General features: G+C 42.1%; 4 protein-coding genes across 9 annotated transcripts; 1 reads left to right on the forward strand and 3 right to left on the reverse strand.

Annotated features, from left to right (window-relative positions):
• Positions 1–204: 204 nt before the first annotated feature.
• On the reverse strand, positions 205–12,164 carry E(y)3 (PHD finger protein enhancer of yellow 3). 4 transcript variants are annotated; one of them, XM_076829291.1, is made up of 10 exons: positions 9,360–12,163; positions 4,535–9,320; positions 3,832–4,449; positions 2,687–3,016; positions 2,089–2,599; positions 1,833–2,014; positions 1,607–1,754; positions 1,323–1,529; positions 864–979; positions 205–639 (listed from the first exon to the last, which is right to left on the reverse strand). In XM_076829291.1, exons 1-10 carry the CDS (start codon positions 11,712–11,714, stop codon positions 524–526), a joined length of 9,369 nt encoding a protein of 3,122 aa, XP_076685406.1. In that variant the 5' UTR covers positions 11,715–12,163; the 3' UTR covers positions 205–523. The 4 variants fall into 4 exon arrangements, with proteins under 4 accessions (XP_076685406.1, XP_076685405.1, XP_076685404.1 ...); XM_076829290.1 differs by having other exon boundaries at positions 1,833–2,002; positions 4,535–12,164; XM_076829289.1 differs by having other exon boundaries at positions 4,535–12,163.
• Positions 12,165–12,429: 265 nt separating this feature from the next.
• On the reverse strand, positions 12,430–15,827 carry LOC143377695 (ESF1 homolog). The gene is made up of 7 exons (XM_076829296.1): positions 14,774–15,827; positions 14,520–14,695; positions 14,347–14,454; positions 14,077–14,277; positions 13,786–14,008; positions 12,921–13,711; positions 12,430–12,645 (listed from the first exon to the last, which is right to left on the reverse strand). Exons 1-7 carry the CDS (start codon positions 15,489–15,491, stop codon positions 12,541–12,543), a joined length of 2,322 nt encoding a protein of 773 aa, XP_076685411.1. The 5' UTR covers positions 15,492–15,827; the 3' UTR covers positions 12,430–12,540.
• Positions 15,828–15,954: 127 nt separating this feature from the next.
• Positions 15,955–20,451, forward strand: LOC143377696 (protein O-mannosyl-transferase Tmtc4). 3 transcript variants are annotated; one of them, XM_076829299.1, is made up of 11 exons: positions 15,955–16,626; positions 16,699–16,924; positions 16,998–17,181; positions 18,217–18,389; positions 18,448–18,905; positions 18,970–19,350; positions 19,421–19,528; positions 19,640–19,787; positions 19,860–19,974; positions 20,045–20,227; positions 20,294–20,451. In XM_076829299.1, exons 3-11 carry the CDS (start codon positions 16,998–17,000, stop codon positions 20,428–20,430), a joined length of 1,887 nt encoding a protein of 628 aa, XP_076685414.1. In that variant the 5' UTR covers positions 15,955–16,626; positions 16,699–16,924; the 3' UTR covers positions 20,431–20,451. The 3 variants fall into 3 exon arrangements, with proteins under 3 accessions (XP_076685414.1, XP_076685412.1, XP_076685413.1); XM_076829297.1 differs by having other exon boundaries at positions 15,957–16,626; positions 18,210–18,389; XM_076829298.1 differs by having other exon boundaries at positions 15,961–16,626; positions 18,210–18,389; positions 19,646–19,787.
• Pbp49 (proximal sequence element A Pbp49) lies at positions 20,416–22,455 on the reverse strand. Its single transcript, XM_076829311.1, has 5 exons — positions 21,778–22,455; positions 21,512–21,698; positions 21,161–21,433; positions 20,839–21,083; positions 20,416–20,754 (listed from the first exon to the last, which is right to left on the reverse strand). Exons 1-5 carry the CDS (start codon positions 21,972–21,974, stop codon positions 20,484–20,486), a joined length of 1,173 nt encoding a protein of 390 aa, XP_076685426.1. The 5' UTR covers positions 21,975–22,455; the 3' UTR covers positions 20,416–20,483.
• Between the last annotated feature and the right edge of the window lie 281 nt (positions 22,456–22,736).

Genomic DNA, 22,736 nt, shown 5'->3' on the forward strand with positions numbered 1-22,736 from the left:
GTCTTTCCGATAATCAGTTACTTATTATGATTCGCAATTTTATCGATAATAAGTGATAAAGAGATAAACTTGTCATGAACACAATTTGTTTCGGAGGAAAATGAAAACGTTAATATTGTTTCATCTTGGAACGATATGTTCAGAAAGGACAGTTGAGATATAAAATTAATAGAAAATTAAACATTATTTCAAAAGAAAATGGAATCCCTTCAAAGTTTCACTGGATATTCAAAATGAGACTTGTTGTATTTTAAGTTTTATACGCAGCCAACATTAGCCATCGTTTCGTAACAAAAATGTCAAGCTTTCGAATTGCTTACGACCATACAATTATATACACCCGCATATCTCGCAGAAATTGATAAGAAATACTTCACGACAAATGATTCCTCGCGATGCATTCACTGTTCCATACAAATAAAAAATTGTCTATCTTACCAGTTTCTCTACACACACCATTCAGATTTTATACAGTTTTTAGTTTCCAGTTCGAAGAGAAATGGTACATTATCCACTTTATTTTTTAACTTCTCAATGTCTTCGATACTAACGGCTTCACCACTTGCTGTCGATTCGGTGCGCAAAAATCACACAGGTAATTTCTCCTGTCTAATACCATTCCCTTGGTCTCCACGCACCCTGCAAGCATTGTTAATTAATGGTTCGCAGCGACAACCTTTGCGCATCGTCGTATTAAACCTACGAAATTACTGCACATATCTCCCATTCTCAAGATTTCTTAAGCTTCTCTACCATACCTGAAGCTGCCTTCAGAGAATAGAAATATTTGATGAGACATGCAGATGCGATGACATGCAATGAAAAGTAAGTAGCAGAATTATATGGAATTATTGTGTCAATACCTAAGTGCAGATATTTGTCACATGCGCTGCAATGCACTAGATTCGCTTCCAGGTCGAGTCTTGGGGCAGTATGACAGCGACTGCAGTGCGGGCAATAGCGACCCTTTCGCCATAGCCTTGTTATTGCATAAAGATCATGGGGGTTAGTGAGTTTGGATAAGGACTCGTTAAAATGCCGGAATTTAGTATGAAACGACTAATATGATATTCTGTACCCTGGGTGAATCTTCTTATGTGCATGCGTGAATAAATGATAGAATACAGAACGTACGTGTACGTATATTAGCATTAGTCACCCTAACTCTCACAGTTCTCTCATTAATTAAGGATCGAGGAGCTCGTGAAGCAAACATGAAGCCTCGTGAATAAACTTGAAGACTTGCATTAGTACGTGTAATTTTAGTAACACTTTCACTCGTACGTCACACCAAAGAACCACAGAATTCAACCATTACTTACTTTGAGCATGGAACGCACAGCGTTGAGACATATACACGAGTATTTTTGTCACCCTTTTTGTATTCGTGCTGCCATTGAGCGACACTGTTTCTGTCAGAGTTCATCCCTCCGGGCTCCCTTGAGCCGCAATTCGCGCAAACCGCGCACTCCTGGCAGTGCCACCTTCCTTGTGGTACTCGTCGAAGGCCAACGCAGTAAATGTGATACCTGGTGGATATTAAACCATCGTGTAATCATGCGCTTCTTTCTCTATATCGTACCCATTCTTCTACAAAGAAGCATACCCCCTATCGCACATGTCGCAGAAGAGCATCTTGTCCTCGTCCGCAGGATCGTGACATTGAGCACAAGTTTTGCAGTCGGTGCATTGCCACGCGTACGATTGGATGTGAGGCACCATGTCCAGCGTTAGATCTATACACGACGGGTGAACTGCAACGACATTGCAATTACCAATTCAGACTGTAAGAAACAAGGAAACTAGGGACGAACTAAAGGCAAAATTATTACCATGTCCATTGCACGTCCCGCACTGGATCAATACTTCATTTTTACTGTGTTTGTTTAGTGCTTTCAAGCACATCTTGCACTTCAGTTTCACTTCGTCTTTCTGATTCACTATCTCCATATCTACTTCATCCATTGTGGACTGAGAACCTTCGGTGTCTTGTGTTCCCTCGCTAGAAGATGAACTACATAAAAAATAGACGACTATCTGTTCGCAAGAGGCGCTAAGACGTTAACAATATAAAACTGTAACACGAACCTGGAATCGTCTGACGACGAATCACTGTCACTGTCGCTCTGAGATCCCTCTGACTGGCTATCGAATTTACGCTCGTTTGGTCGCATGGGACCGTATAGAACGGTATTCAAAGGGTAATATCGCAATTCCGCCGGTGTGTATTCGCGATAATAATCCGTATACTGGCCTGGTATTAAAGCGACAGGATAATGACCGATTTTACGTTCCGCTTCAACTTTCTGTTGCTTCTTTGGCACGTGTATAGTAAAGGTCTGTAAATCTAAGCTACACTTCCTATTCTCCCTGCGAACTTTATTCAAGCTAATGTTCCAGGCCAGTGCAGACTGGACCGCCATTTCTGCTAGATCGATCCTATTCTTCTCTGCATTCGCGGCGGCCGTTAATTCCTTCTGCTTCTTGGAATGTTCTTTCACTTGCTTCTCGCGCATATGTTTCCGATATTCTTCGTATTGGTCAGGAAAATCGCTACACATCACATCCAATACTTCTGAACTGCATATGACAGTCAACCCTGGTATAATGTTTAAAAATTCCAAATGTTACAACTGTTCCATACCCGTGATTTAAACTCGCATCTGCGAAGAGACAAACATCTTACCCATATCACACATCGCTTCGCTAACTAATGCATTCTCTCTCAAATAATTCCTCTCTTCCATATCCACCATTCTTCGCTTCAGGTCTGGATATTTCCTTTTGAAAGACTTAACGCCAAGGTACTGGGATATCTGCTCCTGTATCATAAAGGTTTCGCCCTTACGGTCAAGTGGCCACTCGTACTCAGCTATCTTGTCGACAGTAAATGGTCCTTCGTCTGGATCAAAGTTAATCTCCATCCTTCGATTCTTCACCTTCACCTTCTCTGATTCTGTGGTTGCGGTGCTGAGTACGCTTCCTTGAGACTCCTCGTTCACTATTGTTTCAGAAGCTGCAACGGTTGTTAGTGACGCTTGATTTGTTTGGCACGAAAACATAACCAATTACATTGTTATAGTATGCTGCGATCTTAACTAAAAATTACATTTAAAAAACAGGCATTGCGTATAAAAGAATCATGGCTGGATGAAAATAAATAGTAAGGTAGAAAGTAATGTCCATGGATTTACAGTTATCAGCACTTGACGCATCCATATTTCTATGCTTTCAAGAGTAAGATATTCAGAGACAAATATACATTATTGGAACACACTACTGACCATCATGGTTTTCATATTCTGTGTGTATTAACGGCCATTACGATCAGAAGTAGCGGTGGATTTTCTGTTTGATTTAAATACAACTATTTCACATTTAGGTACTTGAGAGATGTTAGGACACAAGAAAAGATCTATTTATAGATACCTTACTTGGAGGTCTACCAATACATTTATCTTTTGATTTAGTTTAGTCATACGATGACTGTGGTTCAAGCTTTCTTCTCATTACTACGAATCTCATTACCATGTTTTCCCTCGCAACAAATTAAAACATTAAAAAATGCAATAAAAACCGTTTCTTAGACGCTATGTACAGTTGCACTAGTATATAATAATATGTAAATATAGAGAGTGACGTACATCGTTATCTTTTCACGTTCTAAATATCATAGGAATAATGCAAGTGTTCAACACAAGCGAAAAAAATAATATTATAATTACATTAATCGTAATGCCAAGAAAAAATATAGGGAAACAGGTTACATGGTAAGATAAAAAGGTAGAGATTGGTTAAGGAATGATGCGATAGTAATGTTCAATTCAATACCTGGTGCAGAAATGTTTCTAGCTGGAGTTTGAGATCTCGAACCGGATTCTGCGCTCATTCTCGTGTCCTCGTCTATCACCTGCACTGTAGACACATTCTCCTGTTTCGCGGCACCTTCTGCTGAACGTTTAGAGGTTGGAGTCAACCAGTTCGAGTGTCCCGGAGGTATTAACGTATCTTTGTTTTCCAGCTTTATATGCTCCACTGGCTTATCATCGAGAACTGGCTTTAGTGCGGTTTTCTGCATCGCCTCCGCCGATTTCTTATCTTTAGAATCATTCGATATTGGCTTAGGCATGACCCTGGCCATGTTGGGATGCATACTTGTAGAGTCTGGAGTCGCACAATTTGGTATATTTACAATCTTGGCACCCTCAGTTTTCTGCCCCATAGTCTTCTTCTCTACTTTGCTCGTGGAGCTGATTTTGGCCTCCATAGCTGGCTGCTTAAGGGCCTTATACAACTCTGGTGATTTCCCAAAATTCTCTCGCTGCAAAGTGGTCTCGTCTATCGTTATTACAGCCGTTGTAGAAGCTTCTATCACGTTCAAGTCCTGCTCCATTCTAGGCTTCTTTATCATCTGGAGATCTATGTTATCCAACTTCCTTTTTCCTCGGCCTACCGTACAAAGGAGCATATATTAGAATAGACGAACAATTTGTAGTGCACAATCTTAAGCTTACAATTATTAGATAATACACACCTCGTCCTCTGCCTCTCTTAGGAGGTGCATAGCTCTTTTGACTCCTGCAAGTCCTTTTCGGCCTCTCGTTTTCTCTAGCTTCGAAGTGAGGTACTTGTGGTTGCTGCATTTGCTGCATTTGCTGCATCTGCTGTACTTCCTCCATCGACAATGGATCCCTGGACAGCAACAAGTGGGGCGGAGGGTGGATGGATGCTTGGGCCATCGGATTCCTCCTGGGTCTACCCCTTTTCTTCGGCACCTTCACTTCGGGCATCCTGCTGGGCGAGACTTCCTCTATGATCATGACGTCCTGGCTAGAGTTGGAGTTCTCGTTAACTATAATTAATTCTGGCCGATGTTCTATGATCTCGCAGTCGGAGTTCATTGGGGAGCCACTTGTGTTCTTGGCCAAGATGTCCTTGAGCTTCTCGCTCATAGTGGTGTCCTGTGGCTTGGACGGTCTGACTTGGGTAATACTGATTTCTTGGCTGATCACGTTCATCTGCTGAAGACTGATCGCGCTGTTCTTCGGGTCGAACAGGAACTGCTTCTGATCCCTCGACGTTACAGGCTGGATAGTGACCTCGGGCAACATCTGAGTAAGCTGAGCCTCCAGTTTCGACTTCTTCGATTCTATCGGCGCGATTGTGATCTCTTTACGTTTCGGGGATATTTCCATCACATTATCCGCCTTCTTACTTTGCACCTGCACTGGCTCGATCGTCAATTCCGAACGATTGCTCTGCAAGATGGTCGAGTGTCCCGTCTTGAGGATCTTCAGCGCAGGTTCCTTGTGGGCAGCTTGCGCAGAGTCCTTGTATCTCTGCGCAAAGCCGTGCGACTGGTCTGCAAGTTCTTTCGACTTGTACGTAAGGTCTCCGTGATTGTCACAAGCCACAATCGTCGGATGCCCAGTCTTAGACAGCTTGATCTTCATCTCGAGAGGTGATTCAGTGTCTCGACGCCTTTGCTGCCTCTCCTTCTTGTCAGATTCCACTATGGAGGCATCCCCGGATTTCAGCAGCTTTATCTTCATTCCTAAACCAGTGTCGTTGGCCTTCGAGTGATCCACATCGGCTGTACGTGCCGTTTTATTGATATCTTCGGGTACTTCTGTCTGTATAATAGAAGCGTCACCGGTTTTGGAAAGCTTAATCTTCATACCAATTGGAGATTCTGTTCTCTTTGGCGTCTCCTGAAGGGTTTTCGCTTCTTCTGGCTGTTCTTGCTTCTCTGTCGATATTATGGATGCGTCTCCAAACTTGGACAGCTTGATTTTCATACCGATCGGCGATTCGACCTTCTGCAGAGATTCTTGCGTGGCTTCCGGCCCCTCCACAGGTTCTTGCGCAACCACGGACGTCTCTCCCAATTTTATCACCTTTATTTTCACGCCGGGGGAAGTGTCCGATGATCTTATCGTCTCCTGCGTTCCTTCTGGTTTCTCCTTCTGTTTGGTATCTTTAATCTCTTCCAAAACTTCCGAATGAACGATAGACGCGTCTCCACTTTTGGATAATTTAATCTTCATTCCAAGCGGAGACTCGGTCCTCTTCGGGATATCCGGAATTTCCAGCTTCTCTTTTGTATCTTCAGTGTTCTCTACCGAGATTATAGAAGCTCCACCCTTCGTTTTGGCTAGCTTAATTTTCATTCCTATTGGGGACTCGGTCCGCTTTGGAATTTCCGGAGACGAATCTACCTTGTCCTTCGCCTTGCTGTCTTCAGAGATGTCTGGGGAGACGATCGAGGCATCTCCACTTTTGGATAACTTTATTTTCATTCCGATAGGAGACTCTGTTCTCTTTGGAGAATCATAGGAAGCTTCCAGTTTCTCTTTCGGCCTTAGCTGCACGCTATCTCTGTGCTCCTCTGAAGGATCCAGCCTTTCTGGTTGAATTATCGATGCGTCTCCGCTTTTAGACAGCTTGATCTTCATCCCAATTGGAGACTCTGTCCTCTTTGGGCTTCCCTGAACTATGTCAAGCTTATCCTTGTGCTTCAACTGTATATCCTTGGAGTCCTGCTGCACTATAGAAGCGTCCCCACTTTTCGACAACTTGATCTTCATCCCGATTGGCGATTCGGTCCTCTTGGCTTCCTCGAATTTGTGTTTCACCTCCTTGGAGTCATCGCCAGACTCGTATTTCTCCGAACAGACTATAGACGCATCTCCTGATTTCGATAGCTTGATCTTCATGCCAATAGGAGACAGTGACGAAGAACCTTCGGAGTACCATTGCCCCGTCTCTTCTACTTTCTCGTTGGATATTATAGAAGGGTGGCCGCCTTTCGACAATTTCAGTTTTATCTTACCTAACTTCTGACCCGGGCTGTCTTCGGGGTTTGGCGAGTTGGTCGCAGATCGGATCTTCGGGCTTTTGGGCGATCTAGGTTCCCCGCAATCGGTGATGGCGGACTTGGCGATCTTCAGAATGATCCTTGGCGAGCCAACGTTCTCGAAGTCATGCTTCTCCGAGTCCTTTCGAGGCGTGTCCATGATCTTCGGCTCCGATTTCTCTGACAATTTTGGCGACTCCAACATCTTCTGGTAGGCGATCAATTTGGTATCCCTTTGAATGAGAAGGCTATCCTTGGACGTTGTCGGAGACATCGAAACCTTCGTCATGTCCGCGATTGGAATTTCTATTTTAGGCGGCTCTTTCAGGCGTTCCTCCAAGATCGAAACTTTCGGGATAGTATCAGACACCTTTACTACATTTTTAGGCAACGTTTCCACTGTTTCAGATACCTTCTCGACCTCAGGATTTGGTGCCTGTTGTACTTCAACGACCTGCAAAGAATCTGTGTTAATATTAGTCTCAGCCTCAGGTATCTTTACCTTTTCTTCGACTGCAGCCAGTTTCTCATCATTCGCTTCCTCGAACTTGTTCGGCGGAGAATCGATCTTAATTTGCTCTGCCAGTTTTCGCTCGCTCTCCAGTTTCGCAGCTTCTGATATGATCTCGGCTTCAGAGATGGAAATGGAGTCGGATGTGATGTTTTGAAGTTCTGCTTCCAGCTCTGACGTGCTCTCGCATATATCCTCGTCAGGTACAAAAAGAGACGAAGCATCTGCTTGCTTGGATATATCGTCTACCACGCTTTCTACCATTTTAGGAGAGAGCACCAGCGGGGAATCGATAGCGTGCTCTTCGGACTCTTGGAGAAACTTAACTGCTGATTCGAGCTCCGATATTTCAGAGCTGGGCTGTGAAGTTTCTGCACCAGCCGCCGCATCATTCTCGCTTTGATCCACATTTTCCAACAAAATGTCTGAGGTCAATTCCAGCTTAGAATCCGTCTCCTCCAAATCACCTACAGATTCTGATGGAGTTTCTTCGAAATCCATGTCCAATTCATTCCCTGGCAGACTGGCACTTACTTCTAATTGCTTCTGGAGATCCTCTACATTCTCATTCTTGTCCATAGACTCGGGAATTATACCACTACTAACTTTCAATAGACTACTTGCCTGAGCTTCCTCAGATTTCACATCCGCAGCTTGCGTTACATCATTTTTTTCTGTATTATCTTCCAATGATACTGCGTTCCTATCTGTTAAACTGCTAATAACATCTGTTATGTAATCTGAAGCTTGTGTGCTTGTTTGTTCCAATAAGAGGCCCATGTCCACATCCTTTGGCACCATCTCCTGTTCCTGAGTCTGCTCCTCTGGTTTAACTGTTTTCGACGTAGAGTCCTCACCCTCGGGCATCAGATCTAAGCCCAGCAATCCTTCCAGAGAATCCATGTTTTGTGTTGAGATTGTATCCTCCATATCTTTATTTAAGATATCTTCCGGATCGTGCGGCAGTTTCTCAGCCAACCCCTCGATTTCAGCCTTAACCAGTGGCAAGTCTGTAGATCGCTTAAAGACTTCTTCTATTTCATCCGCTACACCTGCTCCTGTACCCAGAATATTCTTAAAGTCAGTTGGGCTTTTAACGTCATCCAGAATACTTGTGACAATATCCTGCGTATTTTGGCACTGTTCTCCAGAGAACATTTCTTCTACGTTACCGGCATTTTCTAAAATACTCTTCAAGTTATTTTTATCAACATCGCTATTAGAAGCATTATCTTCTAACTGTTCTTTGCTCGACAACTCCTCAGTTTTGTCCAACATTGAATCTTCAGCATTATCCAGGGTGGTGGTTTCTGTACTTGTATCCGAGATAACTGGCTCTTCTGCGTTTAATGATTCTGCATTAGTATTACCAATTTCTTCTACAGGGACTCGTGGATCTTCTTTAACAAATTCTTCTACAACTTCCGCCGCATTCTCTTTCTCTAATTTTTGCCCCAAATTATACTCGCCCGCTTCTGATTGCATTTCAGTTTCCTCAGGTTCTAAAGTCAAATTCATTTCCTCCTCTGTATCTTCTTCCTCTTCTAAAGTTTCCTCAGTAACTGGGAGCTCAACATGGCCTGATGCTGCCAAAACCGAATCTTCTTTAGTACACGCAGGCTCAGGAGTTTGATCTTCATTATTTAAAGATTCTTTAATTTCATCTGTTTCCATAGTTACTTCACTTTGTATTACGGTTTTTGTATTATCCTCTGCAGGCTGTTTTAGAGCTTCTTCTTCGTCGCTTTTGCAACTGTCTTTGCACTCCTTTAATTCGCTCGTTTCTTCTGGTTTTGCAAGGATATTAGAAGAATTCTCCTCTTCAGTTTTAACTGTTTGTACTTCATCTTCATTCCCCTCTGGAACATTAAGATTTACATCTTCGTGCTTTTCTGAAACTCTTGAATCCTCTGGTTCCCTGCACTCTTTCGAAATAGCAGCTATGTCTGAAGTCTGTGGAACTTCAGGTTTCTGAGTTATTGTATCCTCAACTTCATTTGATTCTTGACTTTGCTCTTCAGAACTGTGTTCTGCTTTCAAGGATTCTGAATTATTAATTTCTGGTTCTCGTTTTACAACGTCATTATTTTCTTCTGGAGAATCAATTTTGTCTGCAAAATTGTCTTCGGTGGTACTAATATCCATAGGAATCGCAGAATCCGGAGTGTTCTGTGATTGTGATACACGAGCTACGACGTCAGAATTTAATTCAACTTCCATTGGTGGTTCACATTTGGAAATTGTATTAAAATCCACTGTTTTTAATTCATCCTTAGGTGTCTCTTCAACGATCGATGGCTCCACTGCACCTGCTGCTTCATTGGTTGGAAGTTCTTTTGTCTCAGTCTCAGATATCTCAAGACCCTGTCTTTTAATATCATCAGCTTGCACCTCTGTATTAATTTCTGTATCCTCCACAACATTTACACGCGAAGTAGGCACAGAATTTGCTTCAGAGCTTTCAGGTGATAACTGATCGGTAACTGGCTTCAATGAATCCAGTTGCATTTCTTCTGTACTATCCAATTTCTCAATATCCATTTCTCTTTTCTTCCGTGGTAGTTCTACTGCATCAGCCTTAGTTTCTAATACTATTGAATTGTCAATTGTTTGCAATGAGTCCGACTCTCGAGATTCACCAACAACAGGATCATCCACATTTTTGGAGTGACATTGCGAGGACTCTGCATCTGACTCATTTTCTTTTTGGATAATTGTTATATCGCTATCCGTACTTGTTTTCTCATTTGATCTTGTATCTAACAATGTATCGCTATCATCGGCATTGTTTTCAGTGTCTAAAGTACTTACATGCTCCTTGTTTTCTTGACTTGCGCCCGTTTCTTCCTGTTCGCAAGCTTCGCTTATATGGCTCCCTTCTTCCCCCTTATCCATGTACTCTGCACTTTCTCGATATTCTTGCATTTCTGTATTTTCTTCTTCAATTCCCACTTTGTGCTTCTCATCTTGCGAAGAACATACATCATCCACAAGCTTGATACTCTCTTCATTTACATCCATCTTAGCGTGTTCCGCTGCTACATTTTCTCGTGTTACTTCCACCTTATCGATTACCTCTGCCTGTGATGCTTCTTCTACCATATCTGCGTCAGTGGTGTCTGCGCTGATCTCTTCTCTCTCAGATTCTAAGACCACACTCTTGGGGCTATCTACTTTGTATTTGTTAAGAACAATGTCTTGTTCGTCTTCTAAAGACTCAGATACTTTGTCCATACATTTATACTTTGTAGAGCAGTTAAACGTATCAACTTCAATACCATCCGCTTCATTCTCCACTGTCACAGCAGGAATATCTTTGTTTATACACGTCTTATCTGAATTTATACTATCGGACATATCAGTGGTACTATTTACAGCATACTGCGAATCACAAGATTCCTTTCTTTCCATTTTCTTTTCGCAAGGGATTAAACAGTCTTCGTTAAAAGTGGCAGACGAGCTTGTTGCTTTCGGTTCGGTGTCATCTGTCTTAGTCTCCTGAGAGTCCTCCGAACTATACGCTTCACCGATAAGCTGTAAGCTCCCACGAATACTATTCTCACTTTTTACAATTATTACTTCATTGTTCATCGCTGCTGCTTCAGCGCCACTACTTCCCTCCTGCTTTACCTCAGGTATACTTACACTTTCTTTATTTTGCACAACCGCCGAAGTGGCTAAACTACAACTACCTATAGACGGAATAAATTCAACATCCATTTTGTCCTTAACATTAACGTTTTCAATAGTTTTAGCATCAACAATAGGCAAAGGGTCCGTTAACACACTAGTTTGACATCGATCCCCCATATCGCTGTTTTCCCGCTGATTGTTCAGCTTCATACTTCCCAGCGCAATATTATCATTACGAACCTGCGAGTTCTCTTTACTCAATTCTTCCATATCACCGGCACAAGTTGCTTCCTCCCCACGATAAACACTATCTAATTCCTCCAACGTCGACTTCAATTGCCTGCTCATATCAGCCACTCGAGTGATGGCAATGTCTTCGCCTATAGGACCATCCAGATCCTTGGACAAATCCTCGTCCTCCGTGTCAGACATCGATCCCATTACGTTCAGCGTTCCGTCCGTTTTAGAGTCGGTTATGATCTGGGACAGCGCAGCGATCTCGCTCTCCAACGTGGAGTCGCTGACCGGCTCTGATTGCACGCCGATAATATCATTGATATCCATGATGCTCAGAGCTTCTGTGTCATAAGTTTCAGAATCGCTGTCGATGCAATAAGGAGCGTAACGGTCGGGAGACTCACCCTTGGTTTCTTTCTTTGTTTCTTCAGTCGTGTCTTTGGAGCCAAACAGGCCCATCTTAGGACTCTCGGACATTGTTTTGGTATTCAAGGCAGGGCGCGTTAAACCTGCGGTCGCGGCCTTCCCTCTGCACAGTGCCTGCCCATGCGAGCATCAAATCCGCTGTCACTGGCGGCCGCCTCAATGTTTCCAACGTTTTCACCTCCTATCCCTCGACCGTCGCCACGGCATCATCGTACCGAGGAATTTCTACGTCCCGCGGCATTCGCGTTTATTTGTTTTCGCTCGGTGCTCCATACATAACCAAAACTTCTCTCCAGCGCGGCCTTGTATCGATTTTCGCGAGCGGAGCGCGCGAATTAGCCTCGGGAACGCTACCCGCCTCTGCAACGGATGCCGTTCAAGCTTAACCTAACCTACGGCCTACGATATTCCTCGTAGCTTTCAAAATACATTTTGTCAATTGGACGTCCCCCCCAAGCGACGCTCAACATCCAGATGCCCCAGTCCACGTCCCCCCCTCGCTCTCCTTGCCAGACGAAAAGCTTCGCACCGCCGTATATGTCGGGCGAATCGCGCACGGTGCTGCCGCCAACGGCGTAGCGGCATTTTCGGGAGGCTGGGAAAATGAAAACTGTGTCGGGGTCATTGGCTGTTGCTTCATTCAATAACAATATCTTTCCCTTTAAAGCTACGTGCGTGACACGCATAAAGGATGATCGTTGGAGGTTGAAGATACTTGTAAACGGTGTTTAGAACGGATAGGTAGAAAGTCGCTCAACACTGGATCTACGAGGTTCAACCCATACATGTATTTACAAACTATTGCAATGGTTACGAATAAATATGAAACGAACGTCACTTTTTTCCCTTTCAATGAAAAATTCATTTATGGAAATAATTACTTAATTGGCCGTGAAATATTTTTCGCGTTCTTCTTCACTGACTTAACTAACGTCTGCAGCTCCGTGTTGGCCTTCGTCTTTGACTGTTTCGCTCGGCTTTCCTGAAAGATTAAAAGTACGTTATAGCGTGTTAAGTTATTGTACTGTGCCCCGATGGAAAGAAGTCGGTCGAGAAACTCTAGGGTCCGAATATCAGATCCGAATAGTATATCCCTATTGGCCGGCGCGACAACGTCGACGAATACAAGGTAAACAAACGGGACACGGGCAGCGGGAGCCAATGCAAGCGAAGAACCCCTCTTGCCCCTGCGACATTTCAACCGACGTCTTTCCATCGGGCCACGGTACAACGCAAGGGATAATGAATTTTATTTACATCAGCAGGTTCATTGTCGGTTCTTCTTTTCAGTTTCTCTTTAATCAGAGCTTCGGTGCCCTTTGTTTTCCTGTAATGTGGATCTGCCGGGTCGATGTTGAAGTGATGGGATGTAAATAACGCGTTGAACCTAGGATCCTGTACGTCTACTTCAAAATTGTCTTGCACTAGTTGATCTTGCCCATTCTTCTTTTTACTCAGCCGCTTTTGCTTGGACTTCGACATCGTGGCGTGTTCTTCGATCTTCTTCATATTGAAATGTCGTTTGCCGTCACCCTCGTTCTCGTCCATTAAAAGAAGTTCTAATTCAGCTTTACGTCGTTCGTCGTCTTCCTCGTCTGGGGAAGCCTGGCTACTATTCTTCGTAGCTTTCTTCTTTCTACGAGATGACTCGTTATTTGTATCTTCATCGCCAGTATCGCTTACATCCGAATCCAATAGTGCAGAGCCTTCAGAGTCTGTCGACGCATCTTTATTTGCGTTCATACGTTTCTTTCGCTCCTCTTGTTTGGCTTTCTTCTTCGCTTTACGTTTCTCCAAGTACTGTTCGAACGGCGTTAGATTCTCGTCTTTCTTTAATCTCTCTTTCACTAACTTCTCGGCTTTCTCCTGCGTCCCTAGACCCCACGTGAATTCCAATTCAACTTCCTTTTTCTGCTTCGTTTCTTCCCGTTCCTCTATATCTTTCAACAAAGCCTTATACTTCTCGATTGGATCAACGTCTTTATCCGCTTCAGAACCACTGTTGTCGTCCCCGAATCCCTTCTCCACCTGTTTACCGTCGCTACCTTCTGCCAAGGGAAAAATATAACGATGAAGAAAACGCTGCGAGTGTCAAGTAACCATAGATATAGAAGACTAATACCTGCGTCGTCGTCACTTGAATCGGTAGCTAAATAAGCGTGCAAATCATTTGCATTGACTTCGTCTAATTTCCCAGAATTTAACTTCTGCGCTACTTCCAGTCTTTCTGGATTCGTCTCGTCCCAAGTTAACTGAACTTTAACTTGCTGCAGGGCTGTGGTTGTGAACTGTCTTGGTTGATACTTCGAAGGCTCCGGTATCTCGGTGCAGACTTCTTTAGGAGTCTGGAAGCAGATATCTAAGGTTGTACAGAGTGAAAAGACTTTGCATACTTAAAGAGTTAATAGCGTACCTGATCAAATACCATGTCATCTGGTATGAATCTAAGATCCAACTTTGTCGACGTAGACTCGTATTCTGTGCCATCGCATTCTATGTAAATTTTATTTGCCGCCTCGGCAGAATCGCAATCAACGACAGCGTAATAATACTTTAATCTGTTTAACTGATATTGCCTTAGCTTCTCCATGTGATACGTCGACCCTTCCTCGTTCTACAATGTTAAAATGCATAATTATACACAGTATCTTTACTTCATTAAATACGAAGAAAGAATATATACTTCGTCAAGCTCATCAATGTCGCTCTCTTTGCTCATCTCTATCAGTTCTTTTGGACCGGTAATTTCTTCCTCTTTCATGCGTTGCAGACCGAATTCTGATGGATAAATCTGAAATTACTTTATTATAAAGGTTGATAATGATACTTACTTCGTCGAATGTCAATTATTCTTACCGTGACTGAACGAATAAAGCCTCCAGTTGGTAAGAATGAATTAAACAGGACCATCAAGTCTAAAGCACGTATTCTATCCCAATCCATATTACACACTGCTAATCTGTGCGTAATTTGGTCTGTTGTCTCAGCCTCTTTGTCTAATTCACCCCAGTTATGGTCTATCTCTTCTTCATCTAATTAAAGTGTGCATTATTAAATCTTTTACGAAGCTATTCAATTAATTACTAAAAGAGTTATTAATGTAAATATACCACTGGAATTATCCAAGCTCTCTTCGTCGGAAGAACTGTCCGTTAATAAAAGTCCTTCACCTCTAGCATAATTTGTACTTAAATCTTGTAATTTTTCTTGAACCTTATCCGAAAGCTTGATGGACTCATTTTTCCTTCTAATATGCAACTGGCTTTTGCTCTCCCGCAAATCTGCTTTTAAATTCTGAGTATTCGCCGCAGTCCCTGCATCTGACTCTGACTCAGACTCGCCGTGCTCTTCAGAATCGACGTCGCATTCATCTCTTGGCTTAATACGAAGCAATTCCCCATTGCTTGAAAAATCATTGTCCGAAGCATCATCGTCTAGATCTTCGTTATTCGTATCATGCTCAGGAGGACTAATTCCTTTTGCTTTAAGCGTTCTAGTTTCCTTTCTTTCTTTTTTAAGTTTCTTAGATTTCTCTTTCTTCATTTGTTTATTTTTCTCTTTCTGATCTTCCTCCTCCTCCTCCTCCTCCTCCTCCCCCTCCTCTTCGCTGCTTGACAAATCGTAATACTTTCTAAGATTCTCCGACGACGTCTGATTTACAGGTCTGCCTCGCTTGTCAACGGTATACTTAACCGCAAACTTTTTATCTTTAAACATACCTTGAAACCTTTTGTCTATCTTCACTTTCCTCTCTGCTTTCGGTATCCTCTTAAACTTAGGGTCCCTTGCAATGTGGGCGAACCGTTCGTCTCTTAATAAGTCGTCCATGCTGTATAAATGCCTTGAATACACCAGTGTCTAACGATGCAATGCAAACTTAATTTCGTGAATACAAAACCCTTGGAACAATTCGAATCTCACACCAGACCCATGTGCTCTCAATCGCTACCTCTTTAACACAACCTAACCTACAATGTGACAGGCACGTTACGCGACTGATAACTGGTGACTGTCGATGATTCTTATTTTTGAAATCTCCACGATGCATTTAAATATATTTTTGCATAGCAAAAATGATTATATTTATATGCACGTTTAATCAAAATATTGGAACACGTAAATCACACGCATCCGTCGCTTGTGGTGGCAGACGCCATCGACCAATCGACCAATCGACGCTATCAGTCGCCATATTGTTTTACAAATAAAGCGCGCGAAATGAATTGTTCCCACCATACATGCATTAATGGCATATTTAAATATTTTACCACACACAGTATTCTATCATATTTTGTAATGAATTTCTGTACTTTTAGGGTTGCATTCGAAAATATAGACCTTTAACAATATTCAGCAACACTTTTTGCGTATATTCCACGCAAATGTGCATAGTTATTACAGGTTTTGACAGTGGCAATTCTTTTTCTATTATTCTACTTTTCTACTATATGTTCCTAATAGGAGCTGAAATTGTCCCAAAGTAACAGGAATGCAGAATAATGGTGGAGGTCGCTGGACAGATCTAAAGAGAGAAAGGAACTGTGTGTGAAAAGGATAGCGATAGGTGAACGTGCTACCTCCTCGCCTCATGCTTTCCTGATACTTTTTAGCTCCTGCTAGCAGAAACGCATGTTGCAAAGAGGTGGCGAGTAGAATGAAAGGGCATGGTGTTTAGAAAAGGACAGAGAGATTCAGAACAAGCGGTTTCTTTAGTGTTTAGATAAGTCAGCAAATTATTTTACTACTTGTTGCTGTATGAAATAAACAGAATTTCTTAATGCACGTTGGAAAGCAATAAATTAGCAACATTATTGCACGAAATCGTGCAGTACGGGGCCTGGAGTTTATAAAGCGAATAAATGCACGAGTTATGTGGAGTCATACGAAAGTGCAACGTGAATGTTTAAGAAATTTAATGTGGCGAAAGTCAGCATGTCATCGAAAACGAGCGCCAGATTACCGGGTAATTAATTATCCATTGGATATGACGCGATCGACGTGGCTTCACTATTTTATTCATGACTTGCCCTTTCAGCGGTTCCACTGCCGTTTTCTTTACTTATAATTGCATTGCTGTCTTTGTGTTGCGCTGTCGGCTACAACGGCGAATTCGTGTTCGACGATTCCGAGGCTATCGTGAACAATGAAGACGTACAAACTACTCCTCTTAAGGATATCTTTACGAACGACTTCTGGGGCACTAAACTGATTCACAAGCATAGTCACAAATCGTACAGACCACTCACAATCCTGACGTTTAGGTGAGAAATGCGTTAAATAAGAAATACCTGTTGCATCTACTGCGTGTATTATTATAGATTCTGATTGTTTCAGATGGAACTTCTGGCTACGTGGAAGCTTGGTGGCCCAAGACTATCGCATAGTAAACATAATACTGCACACGATTGTCTGTGTACTGATGTTACCAGTACTGAACGTACTTTTGGGCTCGAAAGGGAACAGCGTTGCATTCTATTCTACCGTCCTGTTCGCCGTACATCCAGTACACACAGAAGCTGTAAGTATGAATCGCGAAATTCATGCCATTTGTGACAGACGAATTTAACGCTAGAACAACCAACGATTGACGTATACCTACTTCTACCGGGGTGGTCAAAATGACTTTATTTCTTTTTTATGTATTTTCCTATTTTATGAGAGAAAATTGAATATAAACTGTATGATAATAATAACAATAATAATAATATAACAACGATAGTAATTTTGAAAATAATTACTCATAAAATTCAAAGACATTTTTTACAAGTTACGATTATTTTAGCAGAGCATGTACCACAGACTCGTTTATTACACGCACCACAAATATTCTTCGTTTTATTATTAGTACAATATGCTATTTGACACCGTTTACGTTTCATCGAAATATGTGTGTGGTAGAAGAATGGAAAAATTGAGCAACCATAATACATGTATCTTATGCAGGGCCAGCGGAACCCATTATGCAAGTTATGCGTCGCATAAGGGCACCAGCCGCTAAAAAACTATATCTCACGATTAATAATAAAGGAAACCAACTCCTACATAAACAAAATGTAAATGTAATTCTTTTTTTATTGTATCTCCTGAAGACAAAACATGTTAAATAGAAAACAGGTGCAAAAATTTGGGGGCACCAAAAATTTTCTTGCATAAGGGCACCAACCATCCTCGCGCCAGCCCTGATCTTATGGCACTTTTTGTACAACGTATATGTATGGAAATATACTTAGTTTTCTAAAAATGTATTTGAACTATACGAAAATAATACGAGAAACTTCTGAAACTAAAAATTTACCTGCGTTCCGTGAGGGGTCAAAATGACCCATCTCGGTATATGTAGGTATGCTACATATAAATTTTAAAGAGAAAACAGACGAAGATGAAAACTATTTTACAGAATTAATTGTTTACGTGTTTTAAAAAAAATCATACAGAATTTTAGAAAACAAAATGTACTGGAAATGAGTAATGATTAGAAGAAATGCCAAGTCGTTTTGACCCCCCTCGGTAGATCTAGTGTTCATGGTAATTTATTCTAATGTTCAGGTTGCAGGTGTCGTAGGGAGAGCAGAGCTATTGTGTGCTTTATTCATGTGGTTATCCATTTTGCTGTACAATTATTCAATATATGCGAAGAGGCTTTTATACAGATGGTCCAGTATGTGTGGTTGTATCACATCCATTGCAGTTTCAATGTTGTGCAAAGAAACAGGAATCACTGCAATTGTAAGAAAAGAACAGCTTCTACGCGTTGAAGGATATTATTAATTTCTGTTGTTTTCAGGGAATTTGTGGTATATACGATCTTGTAGTAGTGAACAAGGCGTTGCCATTAGACGTGGTCACATTTATGAGAAAATCTTCTCATGTGGAAATAAAGAGCATTCTAAAGCAGAAACAGAAATTATTAATCAGGCTTCTCACACTTTTTGCATCCAGTTTATTACTTGTTGTAATAAGATTCAGCGTCATGGGTTTTATAGCTCCAACTTTTCAACCAGTCGATAATCCAGCATCGTTCGTACGCAATATATTGTTGCGAATACTGAATTACAGTTATATTTATTGTCTAAATGTGTGGCTACTGATATGCCCCGAGTGGTTGTGCTTCGACTGGTCCATGGGTTGTATACCTTTGATTACCACTTACGACAAGAGAATATTCTTTATTCTTATATTCTGGTTGGCATTTGGCAGTTTGGTCGCCTCCACCTTCAGCCCTTCCGAAGACAAATCGTTAAGGTAATTGCCATACATTTCAGAATTTATAAAATTTCTTCCAGCAAATCTCAATTTCTTTTTACAGGTACTCAATCATGGGACTGGCAATGCTCGTCATACCATTTCTTCCAGCTAGTAACATCTTCTTCAACGTTGGCTTCGTTTTAGCAGAGAGAACCCTGTACATTCCCTCTGCCGGCTATTGCCTCCTACTCGCACTAGGATTACAAAAGCTCTGCAATCGTGTTCCCGTGCAGTACGCACTGTTAGCATTCACGGTGTTGATCTCGTTATTTTTCGCGAGATCATGGACAAGGAGCGTCGAATGGAAAACCGAAACTTCGCTCTTCAGATCAGCCTTGCACGTTTGCCCATTAAATGCGAAGGTTCACTATAACATCGCCAAAAATGCCGCGGACGCTGGAAACACTACGTTAGCGCTGTACGAGTACGAAGAAGCTTTAAGGTACACACAAGCGTAACGAGAATGCTCAGAGCGACGACGGTAAAAGTAATTGAAACGTTTTCTCGAATAGATTGAATCCCAACTATTCTCAGGCTATGAACAATCTTGGTAACCTGCTCAAGGATCAGGGGAAGTATTCAGAAGCAGAAACGTTGTTTAAACGGGCGATAGAGTTGCAGTAAGTCTGATTACAACCGACTAATTTCCGACGCAAGGAGGATGGAAAAGTTTTTATTTGCTCGTGCCCGAAACTTTCAGATCAGAAACATAGTTATCACTGAGTTGTGAGTTTTAGGGAAGACTTTGCTACAGCATGGATGAATTTAGGTATCGTCTTGTCCGCTCTGAAGAGGTACAACGAATCCGAGGAAAGTTATTCGATGGCTCTCTCTCATAGAACCAAGTATCCCGATTGCTTGTATAACTTGGGCGTGTTGGTTAGTGGAACGAAGATGAATTTAAAGAAATTAAACTGTTTCAGAGGTACTAACGAACAATTGTGTTTGCAGTACTTGGAACAAAGGAACTACGATAAAGCATTAAAAGCTTGGGAAAATGCTACTAGGCAGAGACGGATGCACAGAAGAGCGTGGACGAACATGATATTGCTTCTCGATGATTTAGGTACGTAAAAAGAGAATCAGTTACAATTTCACATCATGCCGACGCTCATAGGATGCGCGTACTCTTACAGGTATGCGCGACGAAGCGCTTAACACAGCGCATCAAGCCTTGAAGTTCCTACCAGACGATGCCTCTATCCACTTCAATATCGCAAATATACTAGGCAAAGCTGGAAATTTTTTAGAAGCAGAAGTGCACTTCAGAAGCGCGATATCGAAGAATCCCACGGATTCTATGTATTACACGAATTTAGGTAAATTTCAAAGTTTCGGCCAATTACACGATGCTTGTGTATCGTTTTTACATTAACTAAATCCAGGAGTGCTGTACCATCGATGGAATAAGCTCGACGAAGCGGAACATATGTACAAGAGAGCATTGGAGATTCAGCCACATCTTCAAAGTGCGAGAGACAACTTAAGGAAACTGTATTCTCTGAAATCATCAGTAAAATAATTTATTGTTGAACATAAAAAAGTTGTATGCATCGCGAAAACGACAATCCTTATTTACACGTCTATTATTCCTTTCACCAGTTCTGTATTACGCGGGTATGCGTATGCTTCGAAGTTCCCGAACTTCTTGCCGTTGATATAGTTGTACGACTTGAAGCAAGTGTCACAGAAGTAGCAAGGGTTGTGCGGTATTCTCTCGTGTTCCATCGTGATCCACTCCACGTTGTACACGCCGCATATCATGCAAAACTTAGAAGACATGGGTCTTAATCTCACTATCCTTGGATATGCGCTTAGAGATAGCTCGTCATCGCAGTTCATAAATCTGAAAGTGATTAAACAATTTGAATTAAAGCCAGACCGTCCCGCCTTGCAATTTTGAGTTTATCGCGTATTCCAATGGAATTACCTTGCATCACTGAACACGATTAAGTGCTCACACCCACCCTGGTGCTTGTACACCCATGGAAATCCGAACCTCAGAAACAGGGAATCTATTCGACAATTTTCCATTACGGCAGTTTTAAAGGGCCCCAATTTCGGCCGCCTTTTCGCCCAGTCAATAATTACTTTATCGTACTCAATATTCTCAGCCTGCCTCATATCATTATAAAAGGTATCTTCGATAAAAAAGAATCCTGATTTGTAAATGTCCTACAGAAATAAAGAGAAATTCAAGGTACACGCCTCGTGTCAGTGTCCGAAAAGCGTAGACGGAGAAGATGCATTACTTTCGCCATAGGTCCGATGGCTCTGCCTAAATTATTACTACATTCTTTAGAAATGGTGTGATCCGCGATGCAAGATATCTTATCTCGCAAATTAGCGAGCGTCTGAGAGCCTAGCACAGCTATAATATTATTCAATCGAAGTAATGAACCGCACTCCATCCTTGGTGTGTTCCGCGCGCGCTGCGTGAAAGGAAGATAAACCCTGACCGAGACCAGAATATCCTGGCCCGGAGTACAGCGTTCGCTTCCTGTTTCTGCTATCTTCTCGTAATTCTAGAAAAGGATGCCGTAAGTTTTATTAAAGGAACATCGTTCCTCTACAAATATTTCCATGTTCAATCGGACATTTACTATGAATAATTCACTTTGATACTTGTAACAAGGTCGCTTGGTTTCGTGCTTCCATCTTCTTCTCAAGTTCTGGATGGTCTGAAGATCCACATCCTCGGGCTCTCGAGGATCGAACGTCTCCTTCTTCCTCATTTTCCTGCTGTTAATCATTTTTGGCACTTCCCCTTCTACCGTTAAATTGTCGACACTGGGGACGATGTATATTTTACGAGATTAAGACGGGGTACAATGGTAAGTATGAATAAGAACAGAAATAACGAGAATACCTGCAGTAAGATGCCAGCATAGACATTTCCTCTTCGCCGAGTTGAACATCCATCAGCGACATTAAGGCTTTATCGTCTCTTTTCACGGGTATGAAACATTCCGCGGACGATATCATGCTAAGGTATTCATCGAAATATTCCTTTATGTGCACCTTTGGCGATGCATTGGCATTGTAAAGCTTATATACGTCATCCATTGGTGACACTTCTAAATAACACTGTCCACGCTAATTCTCCGTTTATAGAATCATCAAACGTTGCGTAGGCTGCGATAATTAACCTCTGTCATCTCGCAATTACCATGAAAACAAAATGCATAACTCGCGCGATTCGTTCCTCCGATCCTAGGATAACCGTATAACCATGTGCAACTTTCTTCTGTATAAGTTTACATACTCTTTGCAGTTTAAAAGACAGTCAACATCTTTACATCTCTCATCAATGAAATTATTCTCCCGTGACTTCTTAAACGTAATCATACACGAAATATAGTTCAGACTATCATTGTTTTTATTATAGAATCGTTCAAAACAGTCACGTGTCTGGAAGAGGTATGTAACGGTAAGTAGTATCGATCAGTGTCTGTCAAAACATTCCACTCAAAACAGACCCACGCTGCATCGACCAGTTTTCTCCGCTCAATGCCGAATTGTCTTACAGTAACCGCAATCAAGAAATATTTATGACTTTTTGAGCGAGCAGCATCGAAAAACCCGGTTCACTATAGAAAATCCCCCCAGACGTCCTAAAAAAGAGGACAAATCCAGGGAAACACGGACGAGATGGCAACCCTAAATGATGATACCTAGATAGTCTGACATTCAAGGTGCGATTTTATGTTGACGCTCGACCATCGCCGCTCGTTTTGAGCGTCAAAATCTGTCACGTGATCACGTCCACGCGACTTTCAGCGTGGACGCTCGTTCTGAGGGCCAGAAGCAATCACGTGACCGACACTC

Source organism: Andrena cerasifolii, chromosome 16, assembly GCF_050908995.1.
Source record: "Andrena cerasifolii isolate SP2316 chromosome 16, iyAndCera1_principal, whole genome shotgun sequence".
NCBI lineage: Eukaryota > Metazoa > Arthropoda > Insecta > Hymenoptera > Andrenidae > Andrena > Andrena cerasifolii.

What these genes read in the sequence shown, in the direction of transcription:
- LOC143377695 (XM_076829296.1), bottom strand. Translation starts at nt 15,491, where the DNA reads ATGGACGACTTATTAAGAGACGAACGGTTCGCCCACATTGCAAGGGAC. An exon ending in GCTTTATTCGTTCAGTCACG is followed by an intron (nt 14,455 to 14,519) that starts GTAAGAATAATT and finishes AAGTAATTTCAG; the next exon opens with ATTTATCCATCAGAATTCGG. An exon ending in TTCAAGTGACGACGACGCAG is followed by an intron (nt 13,712 to 13,785) that starts GTATTAGTCTTC and finishes TTCCCTTGGCAG; the next exon opens with AAGGTAGCGACGGTAAACAG.
- LOC143377696 (XM_076829297.1), top strand. Translation starts at nt 16,563, where the DNA reads ATGTTTAAGAAATTTAATGTGGCGAAAGTCAGCATGTCATCGAAAACG. An exon ending in GAGTACGAAGAAGCTTTAAG is followed by an intron (nt 19,351 to 19,420) that starts GTACACACAAGC and finishes TTTCTCGAATAG; the next exon opens with ATTGAATCCCAACTATTCTC. An exon ending in AAACGGGCGATAGAGTTGCA is followed by an intron (nt 19,529 to 19,639) that starts GTAAGTCTGATT and finishes CTGAGTTGTGAG; the next exon opens with TTTTAGGGAAGACTTTGCTA.
- Pbp49 (XM_076829311.1), bottom strand. Translation starts at nt 21,974, where the DNA reads ATGGATGACGTATATAAGCTTTACAATGCCAATGCATCGCCAAAGGTG. An exon ending in CCATCGGACCTATGGCGAAA is followed by an intron (nt 21,084 to 21,160) that starts GTAATGCATCTT and finishes TTATTTCTGTAG; the next exon opens with GACATTTACAAATCAGGATT. An exon ending in ATCGTGTTCAGTGATGCAAG is followed by an intron (nt 20,755 to 20,838) that starts GTAATTCCATTG and finishes AATCACTTTCAG; the next exon opens with ATTTATGAACTGCGATGACG.